Here is a 15,071-nt window from a genome sequence, read left to right as displayed (position 1 = left end):
ACCCGGTTACTGCTCAGGTTGTAAGGGAGTGCTAAATCTTGGCGGCTTCCAGAAAGCTGAAATAGTTAAGACAAGAAGAATTATTTCTTAACAAAAACTTAAACAACGGATAAATATGCCTCTTGACAAACACAAGAAAGGGTGAAAAGAAATAGTTTTGCAGTTAAAGCGCAACTGAAATGCAAGAGATGAAAGGTGAAATCCTGATTATTGACCTAGAAGGAACCAGAATTTGACAGAACTGGTAATCAAACTTGTCAAAGGATTTCTTTCCAAATTTTGGACAACAGAAGTCTCATCTTTCTTATGCACAATGCTGTTACAAAGTTCAGTAAATACTTGTAACTTGCTTTCAAATCTTTTAAAGAAAAAAAAAAATCTTCAGCTTCATAGCTAAATGAAAAAACCTCCAGTGTTCAGGAAAAAAAAAAAAAAAAGCAGTTTTTCTTTTTACATTGCTTTCTCAGATAGTCTGGATTTATGGGGGTGCTTTCAAGCATACTAGCCTGTATGATGAAAGCATGAATATGTGCGGATTTTGTCTCCACTTAGCAATTTACATGCTCACAAATAGCACAGACAAACAGAAGGAAATTTATTGCTATGCTCCACGACTCTGGCATCATAGGGACCTGTAAGTGAAAGACTGGACCTGCTGCCCTCAATATGCGGCAGATGCCAGCACGGAATACTCACCCGATTCACATTGGGAGAGCTCAGGCTCCTGCGGTAGAGTTTTCCTTTCCCCATTAGCTGCTCTTTTACAGCACCTTCCTGCCAATCAGAGAAGCAAACCAAAGAAAGTATGTAAGTTTTGCAAAAATCTAAGCTCCAATCATCCCAGGATAGTTTTGTCTATACAAGAAAAATGCTTCTAGACTGCCGTATTGCACAGGCTCCTTACCGTCTGTAAAGTCTACTGTAATCTAAAACTTGCAGGTAACATGGCTAGAAGTGTAAGAGTGGATAAACGTTAACATCTAGTCTCTTGCTGACTGGCACATGCAGGATTTCACAGCTAGTTCTGATTCTAGGAGATGATTTACAGATGCAAAGACTAGGACTCCCTTTCCTAGCTGAGCTCCTATTTTAATCCTTTAAACTAATTATATATGACAGGGAACTTGCTTTCAATACTTAGAGTGCATCACACTTTACCGTTAATTTATAGTGGGCAGGCGCATACTCTAGCTTGTTTTGCATAACTTTTTTTCATGCTTGCATAGTTTATATCCAGAAGAACAATTTTCAATAAATGTTTTTCTCTCCTGTATTTTTCCTGGTAAACAGATCAAGTTACACTACTTAAGATTAACTCAACCAACGTCTTATTTATTGACAGAACAGGTTTGGTTACTTCAAGGTAGAATATGGGCAAAATGACAAGAATTCTACTAACAACTTCAGAAACGACTACTAAAGCCCAAGCTTCAGAAAGGGAAATAATGCCACACAACTACCTCTTCTGAACCATAATTAGCAATGCACAGTCTTAAAAACAAACCAAGCATCCCATAATAGTGCATTTAGTATAAAGCTCCCAGTCCCATCCATCCATATTGGAGGTAGTTGAGCGAGAACATCTCTGTAAAGAGCTACATTTGCTTCTTTGGCTGCTTGCCACACGCACACTTTGTAAGGCTGAGGTATGCAGTGGGGTTTGGGGTTTGTGAGCCATTGTGTGCACTTAGGAGAACATTTGCATCACCCTACACGGTTCTCAGGAAGCTTATTCTCTGCTGTCTGCTATAGCCTTAAAAACAGACCTGGCGCAGACGATCCAAGGTGAGAATGTTCTCCACAGCCAGCACACTCCGCAAGTACTTCTCAATATAGGCTTCAGAGTCAGCCGAAGCTGCATCTTCAACATTTGCTGCCATTCTGGCTAGTGCCTCCCGCTCTTCAGCTCCTTGAGCATCCTAGGAAAATGAAGAGAAATGACATCTTTTTAAAATAAAATAAAAATCTCCCACATTGGTCCTGAAGGAAACACATTTTTAAAACATGCAGGACAGATTCAACATTGTCTGCCCTTAAGCTCAGGCGCAGATTCAGATATCTTGTTGAAGATTTCTAAATATGAGCCTCGTTACATTGAAGGAACTCGTGCCACACAAACTGCATGGGTGCTCCTACCACTGTCACAGACATCTCAAGCTATACGTAGTTATTGTTCTTTTGGTTTTGGGCATTTTTGTGGTGGTTTTTTTTTTTTTTTTTGAGGGTCTCAGTGAGACATTGCCGTTGATTAGCAGAACGGCTGCATTTGGATATTTTGTAATTAAAAAGTGCTCAAATCCATTCAGGGTATTACCTATCTTGTGAGGAAAACAAAATTTCAAGTGACTTGCAAGAGAAAAATAGAACGTTGCTTGAGAAACATTTCAACACAGAGTGCTAAATACAGCAGAACATAAAAGACAGATTCAGGCAGCAATCACACTTTTGGCTCTTCATGTGTTAATGTTTTTACAAGTGCCTCCGATAGAGCATCTGGAAGGAAAGGATTAGCATCTAACTATGAACATGCTCAGGAATCAAGAGTTGCATAAAGACGTTACTTAGAAAAGCCACTTTGTTATTTTTTACGTATTTTCATGCTCCCTACGTTAGGCACTTCACCTACCCATCTTTACTCTTTCCTTTTTCTCTGTCTTTAAAATGTTTCTTCAAGGACCCGAGCAAATAGATTCTCACTCAACAAAATACATAGTGACACTAATAAGACATAGGTTGCTGCTAAGTCACAGCATGTAAAGGAATATGCTTAATCTTTTACAAGAACCATAGTTTATGCTTGCAGCAGCAAGAGCTAGCATGCTCAAAATAAGGGAAAAATCAGAAAGTTAGAGGCTCTTAGCCAATTTCAGATACTCTGATTTCTTATTCACCTCTGGAATATTTGAGACTATCTCAAAAGTGACACCACAGCCAGGAATGGAACTTCGGTGAGACATTCTTCGGAGGAAACTCTGTGCAAAACCCTGTGGGGAGGGGGGAGAAAAAAAAAAAGAAAAAAGAAAATAATATATCTTCCTTTAAGGAAAACATGGTTTAACATATTTCAACTGAAGTAAACACAGTTTACAAAGAAATAAGTCCAAACCCAAGAGACTAGCCAATAAATATGTAAGAGTCAAAGATCTTAACTTGGAGACAAATCATTTGCTTGTCTGTATTTTAGATACAGGGAAAGGATTAAATTCCTTCATTGCAAGGTGACCGCTTAACCAGCGCACAAAGCATTTGCTAGTTCTAGAGGTGGGTTGTTTTTTTTTTTTGGTAGAGCCCTAGGTGACTTGTCTTGAATATTGACAAGTAGAGGCATTAAATTCTTGACCAGAGAGATCGTTATGAAGAATGACTTAAGGGGGCATGGTCATTGTTTATGCTGACTTGGCGCCTTGCAGGGTTAAGAACTGGACTGTTGAATTAATGCAGAGATGAGTCATTCAAAGATGCTGCTGAGATGAACACCCGGGAAAGGGTATTGACGAGGATTTTTAGACACCTATCAAGAAAGCCAAAGATTCCGTGTCTAATAAAAGTAAAAAACATCATTGACTAAACCTGTAGAAAACAGAATTGATGAAGGCTTAACACAATTGTAATTATTAGCAGGCTCAATTTAATCTATTGAATACACTCTTCCATTCTATATGACAAAAAAATTCACTGTTCCCTTTCTCAGAAAAAGCTTTTGCCTGATCGAAGCACCAAGAACTGTATTCTTCTATTCCTAGCACTAAACGCAGTTTAGAGTTGCCTACAGGGTTTCTGGGTGTGACCACACCTCTTCTGCTCTTGCTTCAGATTTTAACTACAGATGTGCAAACAGAATAACAATTCGGGCTTTCTGCTTTGTCATTATCACTGCCAGGGGAAGCTGGATTCTGAGACAATGCTGAACAAACTCCTCCTCCCCATCTTTCTCAAGAATTAAATATTTTTCAGGACATGATGCTGCAAATGGAATGACAACCTTCTGCTTTCCACTTCTCAAACATCCTGCTCTCACCTACACGTTATCGTAAGATCACTAGCCAATTGGAAAACATAAAAGACCAAGAGTGATTAACTTTGACAAATTACACAAGGGGATCTCTGCTCCAACTATTGCTAGTTTCTCTCTAAATACCTGGATGCATAAATAGAAATGGTTAGCAGTAACGTGTGAACATACTATAAGAGTAGGGAAACACACAAGTTTCTTCTGATGCACAGTTTTTGCAAAACATGAACTCCCAAGCTCATGAGAAGTTAACGCTTTCTACTTTTTCCAGTGATTGGGGATAAAGCACTTAGTCGTTAATACAAATAATACCGAATCTCTCATACTTCGACGCCATTGAGCCTTTAAAAAAAAGCTGCATTATCATCCACAACATAAAAGATACTACGAACATTATTTGTCAGCTTAAAGTCTCGATGCGTGCCATTGAAACGGCTTCCATTCAGGCAGAGATGAAGGTAGATACAAGAAAATAAGAGTCATAGCAGCAGCCTATTGCACAAATCACAGCCTTCCCCTCTTCAAGCAGTGATAAACATGGGGCAGAGTGAAAGTGGGAAGGATTATAAAAGGTATACCTGTCTGCCATACACGTTAACGCAAATGCGCTTGCGTAACACTAATTGCATTTCTGCAGGATGGCTGAGCTGGACAGTGGCTCTCACAATAAGGTAAACTCGTTCATCTGCTGCTGTTCCTTTACTGAGCTGGATACAGTCGTGGACTGTGGAATCCCATGAGGCTTCTGCTTTCACCTGCAAAGGAAAAAAATGTATCCTCTAATAAGCATAATTAGGTGTATAATTAACTGTAATTAATTAAGCATAATTAACAAAAATACATAATACATAAATTTTGAGAGTCAGCTTCTCCATTTCGCTCCCTATGAAGAAAAATCCCTGCACTTTAGAAGAGGCCATTTAAAAATCAAGATTAGTTTGCCAAATGAAGATGTTGGGATTAAAAATGCCAAATTGCTCAAACTCTGGAACATTTCCTCTTGAAAAAAAGATCTTTGAATACCCAGGATCATTGCAAATAAATTATAACATATGCAGAACTACAGGACCATTTGGCCTAATTTATTAAGATAAACCAGAGAGCAACAGGGATTGCAGTAAAAATCTGCCATCACACCACATAAACTCTCCCATCTGTATTTGAGAAATAACGTTGCTGAAACATTCTAGCAATACAGAAAAAGCTGGAATTTCTCTTCTTGAATGTTAAAATACAAGTATTACTGAAGATTTAAATGGCTTATCTTCAAGCCATAAGAAAAATGGCCTCGTAGCCATCTTTCCAGGCTTTGAAAACAAAACAGAACAAAACACCTACCAAAACCATCAGGAAGAAAGCTCCTCTAAAAATATAAAAAGAAATATGTTTCAGAGTAAGGAGCAAAATTTTAAGGTAAAAAAATAAATTAGAGATTCTAAACCTAATAGCAAAAATTATAAACCAAAAATTGCAAAGTTGTAAAACTATGTGGCAAAATGGAGTATAATGAACGTAATAATGCAGAGGTAAACACGCTAACTGCAGCAACAGTTAATGTTTGGTTTTTCAGCTGGGGGCTTCCGTACTCTAATTTGCTCAGGGGTTTTGTTTTGTTTTTTTTAAACACACACTCAGAATCTCAAGCTTTTGTAATGCTTGGATTTAGATGAAGGAAGATCCTTGAGTTTTATTATTTTTCAAATCGCGGTTATACTCCTAGCAAATATTCCTTGAAAACACAAAGTCAGTCATATAAGAACCAAGTGTCGTATCCTTTGTACGCCATCATTGATGCATTATTTTCACATCTGAATATATAAAGAGAACAATTTAAAGACTCTTAAACTAGATATACTGGTCTGCATCTCTGCTTACCTCACTATCATGATGCTTCACAATCTGCAGTTCAAAGAATTCCTCCTCCTCTTCTGCAACAAGAGTAGCATCCCACCCACCCGCTTCTGGGTCATCAAGGTTATCTTGGGAACTGAAGTCATCAGCTAGAAACAAAAGTGAATGCAGAAGGTGAGGAGACACACAGCAATTATTCTTTTTAAAAACAGCCGGCAAGTCATGAATTCACATTTTTATCACTAACTCCCAGCTTGGCTACTTAAACTCTACCTACGTAAGACAAACTCCTTGCATTGTTCCACTTCAAAAAGAATCCCATTTCTATACGGAAAGGGTGCACAAAGATTTGGGGACGCAGACTCAAGCGTGCCTTATAAAGTCCTCTGTTGTGTGGGAATCTGCCCCAGTTTTAAACGCCTTTGTCCACAGATGTATTTTCAGCACTACTGCCCAATCATGCTAAGGACACTGCTCATTTGGCATTAGTTAGGTGTTGTGGGGTTTTTTTAAATAAAGATAAGCTGCTGGTTGAATAAGTCAAAATACAGTACTTTTAGATCATGATTAAACAAATCCTTAATCTGGTTTTTGAAAAGAAGCTTAACCTGTTCTGGCTCCAGTCCCTCACCATGGATGAATTATTAACTAGCTCCTCTCTGAAGCCATGTGATATATCAATGCACCTTTTGAGGTGAACAAACCGTAAATGTAAGCAGCATTGCAGCAAAGCAGCATTGTCCTCACAACAGGCAGCACCTCCCCACTCTCACCTGATGCTTCTGATCCAAGCATTAACCCTCTTTTAAACATCATAACAAGGATTTGTTCAGCTGATTAGGCACTGTTGGCTCCCTGGACTACTTTGGGGTTGCTCATTTCTTGGCTGTGATTTCATAGAATCGTAGAATCCTTAAGGTTGGAAAAGACCCTTAAGATCATTGAGTCCAACCGTTAACCCAGCACTGCCAAGTCCATCTATACCATGTCCTCGAGCACCACGTCTATCCGTTCTTTAAATCCCCCCAGGGATGGGGACTCAGCCCCTGCCCCGGGCAGCCTGGGCCAGGCCCTGACAGCCCTTTGGGGGAAGGAGTTTTTCCCAATACCCAACCCAAACCTGCCCTGGCGCAGCTTGAGGCCGTTCCCTCTCGTTCTAGCAAAGATTTCACATCTTTGCTAGAAGGATCCGACAAATATATTGCTCGACTTGGATCTTGCATTTGGATGTATTGAAACATACATTTTTTAAAGAAACACATACGATCACACTCTGTAAAACTAACTTGAGCCTAGCATGCCATGTTTTTTTGATACACAGACGTTACTACCCGTGACTTCATACTTTCTTCTAAGGCACCAGTAAAGAAACTATAGGATACAGCATCAGTGCTATATCCTTGTGACACCCCAGAAAGAACATTCCCAACAATATTTTTTTCTTTACATTGGCTTTTGCTGTTCAGTCCCTTAGGTGTACTCATTTTACTGCTTCTATTTTACTTATTAAATATCTGCAAAATATTGGGATTATTAAAACCTATGGTTCCTTCCAGATATAATGCTGTATTTTGAAACATTAAATAATATGTTTCAGTGAAAAATGTGCACTCTCAAATTAATCTACCTGCCATTCAAGGCATTTCTTCATTTGATTAGCTTGCTTAAATTCCATAATGTCGTTGGTTGTACAAAGTTTGTTTCAAAGTACACTGTCATTTTAAGAACCACTTACCATTCAAGTCAAGGAAAATAACAGGAATGTGAGTTTCCATACCAGGCACAGGAGTCCTAAAATGTACGACAGGGACAATGGCGGCATTTAAACTAACGCAGATTTACCCAGCACACGTACCTTATGACACAAGCCCACAGCATATTACATTCAGTGCAACTGCAATTCTAAGCCAGACCATAGATAACCTTGGCAAACAGCTTTATTTTAATTTACTGTTGCAGATTCCAAGAGACTCAACTAAATTGGTATTTCTTTTATACCAGCTCTCTTCGAATTATTACAGTCTTTGACCTCTGCTTTCAGAAATGTTTTCTTCCTCTAAAATGCTAATAGCAAAATTAAGTTTATTTACTCTGACACATACATTTATTAAATGCAACCCCCCCTGCATTAGTGACGGCAGTGAAGACAGCAGAGGAAGAATCAGAAAATCCAGAGTGAGAGTTTTTAAACTAACGTTAATGCTGCCACACTACACAGTTATTACTCTTTCTTGCAAAACACACATATTTAAGAGTCAAAGCTGCCGTTTAAGGCATCTTTCGTATCATGGAAGAAGGGGTAACACAGGTGGTGCTTTGTTTTAAAATGAAATATCCCATGGCCCAGCCCTCTTAAGCTACACCACATTAATAAGGTACTAAAAATGTAATATGAAGCACAAAGGACTTTAAGACTCCTTGTTGCAATCTTAGCTGTAAAAAAGGGCTGTAGCCATCTCATGACAAACTTGGACTCGATAAACTTCATGGTGAACACGAGCAGGCTGGAGTCTTATGCCATATATAAGGTGCTTGAATCATACTGAACATTTCCTCTGGTGCAAATGTGTTCAAAACAGATTCTTCCTCGAGGAAGTCTCCTGCATCTCCACTGTTTTCAAACCTAGTCAGACACTTTGATGTGGAAGTTGATGTGTTTCCAACATGCGCTTGCCATTTTTATGCTTCAGAAGTACTAGCTTTAACAAACTTGAGTTTAAAACTCCATGACACCCAATTTCATCAATAAATAGTTAGGAGTTTGCTCAGAAAAAAAGTTCTGAAAGTTGAAAGCAACTGAAGCCAAGAGGTTTGAAGTGGAACAACCTTGCTTCCTCACCTCCAGTAAGCACCTCAGCTGCTACAGTACGGCAATCTCAGTCTAGCGTAGTTTACTATTTTTAATGTTTAGAAAATTACATGGAACACTTGCTGACTAAACAGACTTTGCACTCAAACCAGGAGCGCCACAAAATGCTCCTGTAGATGCAGTTTTATTATGACGGAGCAGCCTTTTAAGTGAATGAACTAGGTAATTAACATATTAGCTAATTTTTTTAAATGGTAAGTGCGGTAGTAATAAATATTGATTCCCTTTTTTCAGAAGGTCATAATTACACTCTGATCAATAACAGTATCGTTTACTAAATAGCATTTCTGGATTTCAGATACACAGCCTAATAAAATAATTTAAGCAAGAGGCCTAATTTTAACAACTTTGCTCATACAGTGTATAGAGGCCAGATTAAGGAAAGCAAAAAATGTCAACAATCCAAGCCCGAAGCAGGCCATGCATCATTTTTACAGTCGTTCTTGCATACGGCAATGTATGTTCATACCACTCTGCTGGAGCTCCAGGGATCCCACTGCCAGCAGAAGGAACCATTACAGCATTCCTTTCTTCAGTGAGTGTTAGCCTCATCTCTAAAAGCTGCGCCTCCCGATCTGCATCATCTTCTGTTTTATCTGGAGAAGCAGGATGTCAGTCAGGACAACAGAGAGCATTTCTTACTAATTGCTTTTATCATGTGTCGATGATCTTATCCCATCATAACAGAATAAAATCCATTCTGCTCAGAAATTCAGCAACGAGGAAACACACAGTATACAAGAACAACGAACAATTTTATATAGGCTTCTCTAACTTTAGTTTCACTGAAAGCAAATTACCGGTGAGTTCAGAGATTCAACTCTCCATTAACTTCTTTTCAAAATTTTACAATATATTAAGGTAAAAAGCGTGTGCGCATGTCTCTCAACCTATCACTATTGTTACCTTTAAAAGTATTTTGCTTACCTGGCTTCCCAACGAGTTTTTGCAATTGCTGATCAAGATACTCCTGACGCTTTGTTAAGGCACACAGCCATTTCCGACGGAGCCTCTCCAAATCCCTATCCTGGAAAGAGGAAAGTAGGCCTGTTAAATATTGACCCAGGAAAGCCAATGTTTCCTATTTGTGGCTTACACATTTCCTCAACCCTTCTGCTCATCCTGTACCCAAGAAGCAGATAAGAAAGACAGAGTAGACCTCCAAGAAATCACTTTGCTCTTCTCTATTTTCTTCTGCACAGGACAACTTAAACACAGAATAGCTAAGGTTGGAAGGGACCTCTGGAGATCTGCCTGGTCCAACCCCGCTCTCTGCCCAAAGCAGAGTCAACCACAGCAGCTTGCCCAGGGCTATGTCCAGTTGGGATCTGAATATCCCCAAAGATGGAAACTCCACAACCTTTCTGGGCAACCTGTTCCAGTGTCTGACCACCACCCCGGTAAGGAAAAATAAAAAATATTTTGCATGTGTCCTGGTTTTGGCTGGGATAAAGTTAATTTTCTTCCCGGTAGCTGGCATAGTGCTGTGTTTTGGATTTAGTATGAGAATAATGTTGATAACGCACTGACATTTTAGTTGCTGCTAAGCAGTGTTTATACTAAGTCAAGGACTTTTCAGCTTCCCATGCTTTGCCAGGTGCACAAGGAGCTGGGAGGGGGCACAGCCAGGGCGGCTGACACAGACCAGCCCAAGGGCGATGCCATATCGTATGGCGTCATGCCCAGTATAGAAACTGGGAGGAGGTGGCTAGAGGACAGCGATCTGCTTGGGGACGGGCTGGGTGTTGGTTGGCGGGTGGTAAGCGGTTGCATCACTTTTTTTTTTTTTTCCTCTGTTTTGTTCCTCTCTTTCTCTTTTGTTGTTTTCATTACAATTTATTATTGTTACTGTTATTGTTATTATTAAACTGTTCTTATCTCAACCCACAAGTTTGCTTACTTTTGCCCTTCTGATTCTCTCCCCATCCCGCCGGGGGAGGTAGGGTGAGCGAGCGGCTGTGCGGTGCTTGGTTGCTGGCTGGGGTTAACCCAGGACAGTAGGTGAAGTGGAGACTCATTGCCTTTTGCCCTTTCACTGCATGCCACTGGGAAGAGCCTGGCTCTGTCTTCTTTACCCCTTCCCATTCACATACATTGACAAGATCCCGCCTGAGCCTTTTCTTCTCCTCGAGGCTAAGCAACGCCAGTTCTCTCAGCCTTTCTTCACAGGTCCAAACCCTTATCTTTCCACAGCTTATTTGATGTACTTTTGCTTGCCAGCCTGAGGCATCTCTTTCTCTCTAGCTGCTATTCTGTACTACCCAGACGAACAAGTTTCACTTTATACATCTTTGACTCCAAACTAGTCTAAAACTCCCTAACCACTACCTTGTGGCAAAGCTGGAAACCCCGGTCCTTATCCATGACTCACCATTCACACTGAGTGTTTAGCAGCCTTATATTAGGAATCCATCCCCATCCCGCATCGTGGCACTGTCCCTAGTTAATCATAGGATCATAGAATGCTTTGGGATGGAATGGACCTTTAAAGATCATCCAGTCCATCCCCTCTGCAATTGGCAGGGACATCTACAACCAGATCAGGTTGCTCAGAGCCCCATCCAGCCTGGCCTTGAATGTTTCCAGGGATGGGGCATCTCCCACCGCTCTGGGCAACCCCTTCCAGTGTTTCACCACCCTCATTGTAAAAAATTTCTTCCTTCTATCTAGTCTGAATCTCCCCTCTTTTAGTTTAAAACCTTTCCCCCTTGTCCTATCGCTACAGGCCCTGCTAAAAAGCCTGTCCCCATCTTTCTTATAAGCCCCCTTTAAGCACGGAGAGGCCGCAATAAGCTCTCCCCGCAGCCTTCTCTTCTCCAGGCCAAACAGCCCCAGCTCTCTCAGCCTTTCTCTGTAGCAGAGGTGTTCTATCCCTCTGATCCTCTTTGTGTCCCTCCCCTGGCCCCGCTCCCACAGCTCCATGTCCTTCCCGTGCTGAGGACCCCCGAGCTGGACGCGGGGCTCCAGGGGGTCTCCCCAGAGCGGGGCAGAGGGGCAGAATCCCCTCCCTCGCCCTGCTGCCCACGCTGCGGGGGATGCAGCCCAGGAGACGTTGGCTTTCTGGGCTGCCGGCGCACATTGCCGGCTCGTGGCCAGCTTTCCATCCCCCAGTACCCCCAAGTCCTTCTCGTCAGGGCTGCTCTCAATCCCTTCATAATCCCCAATAGTTACGGCATTTGCAACTGATTCTTTTAAAATAGTTTTTCTTAAGTGCTGATGTCCTTCAAAAAACACACCTTGGTACCCTTAAGAACATTCAGTTCATTTGTCTCTGGTGTACAAATGCTCAGAAATGATGAGTGATACTCTACACGCAGCATGTTGGGTGCCACAAAGATGAGCTATCAGCTCTGGGATGCCTTCAGGCAAGCCTCTTTTATGGCAACAGCAGTTCAGATTCATTCCACATCAAACTATAACAGATACTTTGTCAAGAAAAATGGGTGGATGCAAGACTATAAACTACAGTTGTATTACTCACCCGTAGACCCCTACAAGTATGCCAGAATCTGTCAGAGAGCATTAAACCTAAATCTCTGGTTGCTCGCGTTATACAAAGTTGAGATCTATAATGATGATGATGTGCTTTTGTTAAAGTTATTCAGAAGAAGATGAAAAATATATCACAGATACTGTACCTCATCACTTCCCCTTTAAGGCTCACGTTACTGTGATAATACATACATTTAAAAAAAAATAGCTTGCTGATTTCAGTAGGTTTATCACTGCTGTCTTAGGGCTCCAGGAACAGAATCCCCCTTGTTTGCTCAAGGGTGGATTACTCTGCAGCATACTCCAGCTCTCATACACGTAGCACATTCATAATATGAAATGGCATGAAGTATTTTGACTGCATCTTCAACACGACCATGCCTATTCTTGTTCTTAATGAGGACAACCTCAATCTAGCCATAGTTTGTCAAGAAGGAGGACTCCTTCCCCCAAAACACCAAAGGCGAAAAGCAATTGGAACTTGTTTTGAAAATACATGTTAAGTCATCTTGTTCTTTCCCTTCCACCTCTCTAATCCACCACATGGCTTTGTAGCATAACAATCTATGCAATTCTTAAGCTTTTAGTCTCTTCAGAAGACATATGTATATGTCCAACCAGTACAAACATAACATGCTGTTCCTACTCTGACATCTTTTAATCTGAAAATGTCTGAGTAAGTAAAAAGAGAGAATTCAAAATTTTTACCTGATAACTGTCCATTTCATCCTCTTCTTCCTAGGCCAAAACATGCAAAACCACATCATTAATTTTTTTTGCTAACAGGAAACACACTGAATGCAAAAGGGGTAACTATTTTAAGCACTATTAGCAGCGTCACATAAAAGCCTGAGCTTAGCAACAGTATGACCATAGAATGAAAACACATAGACATCCCAAAGACGTGCTGCTATCAGCTCATCTAAACACAAACTAGAACAATCCAACAGTTATAATGGAAAAAATTCACAGAAATATAGCTATTTGAATTCTTCATAATTGGAAGCAAGTGGAATACTTAAAGTGCCTTAAGAGAGAAACAGAAGTTACAGTGAAACAACTTGAAAACTATTGATCCTGGACAGCAAAGAAAAATGTGCTGGTTTACTTGTAGGAGTTAAGTATGAATGTTACAGCAAGCACTGAAAAATCAAAGTCGGGTGTAAAGGATTCGAGCTCAGCTTGCTGTAGTATTTAGAGGAGAAAAATCGTAAATATTTAAGCCAATTGTTAGGGAATTAGAATAACTCTGCCACACCAGGACTTGCAATGTAGACATTCGACATTCTGATTTCCATTCTTTTCTGATGGAAGACACCACTTTTCATTCTCAACATTCACCACAAGCAGAGCCACTTGCAACGAGTGTAAGCAGAACTGCCACTCCTGCACAGTGAATGGAAAAAGCAACGAGGATTCCAATCCTCACTGAGTTATTACTTACCTATTTAAGTAATAATAAGCCCCCAGAGTCTACTTTTGTATCTTGGTAATGAAAGCAAAAATCTTAGCTAAGCTAAAATTAAAAAGCCATATAGAAGAGGCATTTTCTTAGTTCAACGTCTTTAGAGAATCTTTCACATTCCACAGATAGTGATTTACTTGAGATAGAGAAATGCTAATAAGGGGACTAAAGATCAAGGTGTTCAAATCAGAAGACTATTGTAAGCAGCAGGACTAATAAAACATGGTTTTCCACCGCCCTTTCCCACATGGGTTATCAGTGTGAGATACAACTCACTAGTCTCTCTCTCAAGCGGAGTTTAAGTCTTTCTCCTTGACACAACATACTATTTTGTGGATTACCAGCTCTGTCAGATATGGTTGAAACTGGTCAACAGATTAGAAATTCCCTGGGGAAGAAACAGGGTGAGACAAACAGAGTGCTCGGCTGGGACTTGTCCCCTTATGAAACAGGCTAAAAGGGGCATGTGTATGTTGTGGGTGTGTAACAGCTTTCAAGTAAAAATTGCAAGAATCAGCCATTCTGTCTCAGGAGAGAAGAATCTCTTAAGAAACTTGCTCTGTTCAGGAGTAGGAGAGAAACAACAGTTTACTTGCTCTGTAGGATGGGGGTATCGGGGACTGCTGGGATGGAAAGGCAGCTAGAGAGCCTGCAGGCAGTCACTAGCAGAAGCATTATGGGCAATAAAAGCAATAATCTGCCTAGGATGCTGCTGAAAAGTGAGATTTCTGCAAAGGTGGAAAAAATTTCCCTTTCTGTGCTCCTGACAGAAGGGGCAAAGGATTGCTAAGGTTAGGAGACAACAAAACCCCAACTACTTCAGACATCAAAGGGAAAAACAATGCTGATTAAGCAAAAAAGAGGAGCAGACAGGCATTGAATCATACTCTGTCAACAGGGTAAACATTATGGAAAGCTGGGAGACGTCCCAAAAAGTACTTGACATTTGGCTGGCCTTGTCTCGAGCAGGGCAGCTAATCAAGGAAGTCCAGAGACTTGCTTCTTCTGTTGCACCAGATTTTGGCCTGCTAACTCAGAGGAGTGACTAAATTTTAATTCAGCTGTTGAGGGAAAAAGTCAAACTGTACTAGAAAGTGATAGAAGCATCGCAAGAAGACAATCCCTAAAAACACATCAATACACTTGCCGTTTAAGATGAGATGCAGTGCTTCTGAGGGCGTCAAACAACTGGCCAACATATAACATGGGCCAACAACGGGCTCATATAATTCTAACATTTGTAACTCAACACTGTTTGACTATATATTCTATTGATTTATTTTAATTTGAATACTTACTTAGAATTGCTACCATATCTAATATTTGAAGTAAAATCTAGTGGACAAACTCCTAATAAATTTTAGGAACTTTGGCAATTTATT

General features: G+C 40.5%; 1 protein-coding gene across 8 annotated transcripts in view; it reads right to left on the bottom strand.

The window, feature by feature from the left end:
- The window catches only part of KIF13B (kinesin family member 13B), a 131,875-nt gene that overhangs the window by 29,291 nt on the left and 87,513 nt on the right, over nucleotides 1–15,071 (bottom strand). For all 8 annotated transcript variants that reach the window (XM_082305732.1, XM_082305734.1, XM_082305733.1 and 5 more), the window contains 10 exons: nucleotides 12,933–12,962; nucleotides 9,660–9,759; nucleotides 9,202–9,328; nucleotides 7,599–7,654; nucleotides 5,888–6,012; nucleotides 4,591–4,767; nucleotides 2,892–2,984; nucleotides 1,767–1,919; nucleotides 697–774; nucleotides 3–56 (listed from right to left, as the gene is read on the bottom strand). In XM_082305732.1, coding sequence (XP_082161858.1) covers nucleotides 3–56; nucleotides 697–774; nucleotides 1,767–1,919; nucleotides 2,892–2,984; nucleotides 4,591–4,767; nucleotides 5,888–6,012; nucleotides 7,599–7,654; nucleotides 9,202–9,328; nucleotides 9,660–9,759; nucleotides 12,933–12,962 — 993 coding nt within the window. The remainder of the gene's footprint in view (nucleotides 1–2; nucleotides 57–696; nucleotides 775–1,766; nucleotides 1,920–2,891; nucleotides 2,985–4,590; nucleotides 4,768–5,887; nucleotides 6,013–7,598; nucleotides 7,655–9,201; nucleotides 9,329–9,659; nucleotides 9,760–12,932; nucleotides 12,963–15,071) is intronic.

The sequence above is a fragment of the Platalea leucorodia genome, assembly GCF_965183815.1.
Source record: "Platalea leucorodia genome assembly, chromosome: 3".
Lineage (NCBI taxonomy): Eukaryota > Metazoa > Chordata > Aves > Pelecaniformes > Threskiornithidae > Platalea > Platalea leucorodia.
The sequence above is the reverse complement of the archived record's forward strand: the minus strand, read 5'-3'. Positions and strand labels throughout refer to the sequence as shown.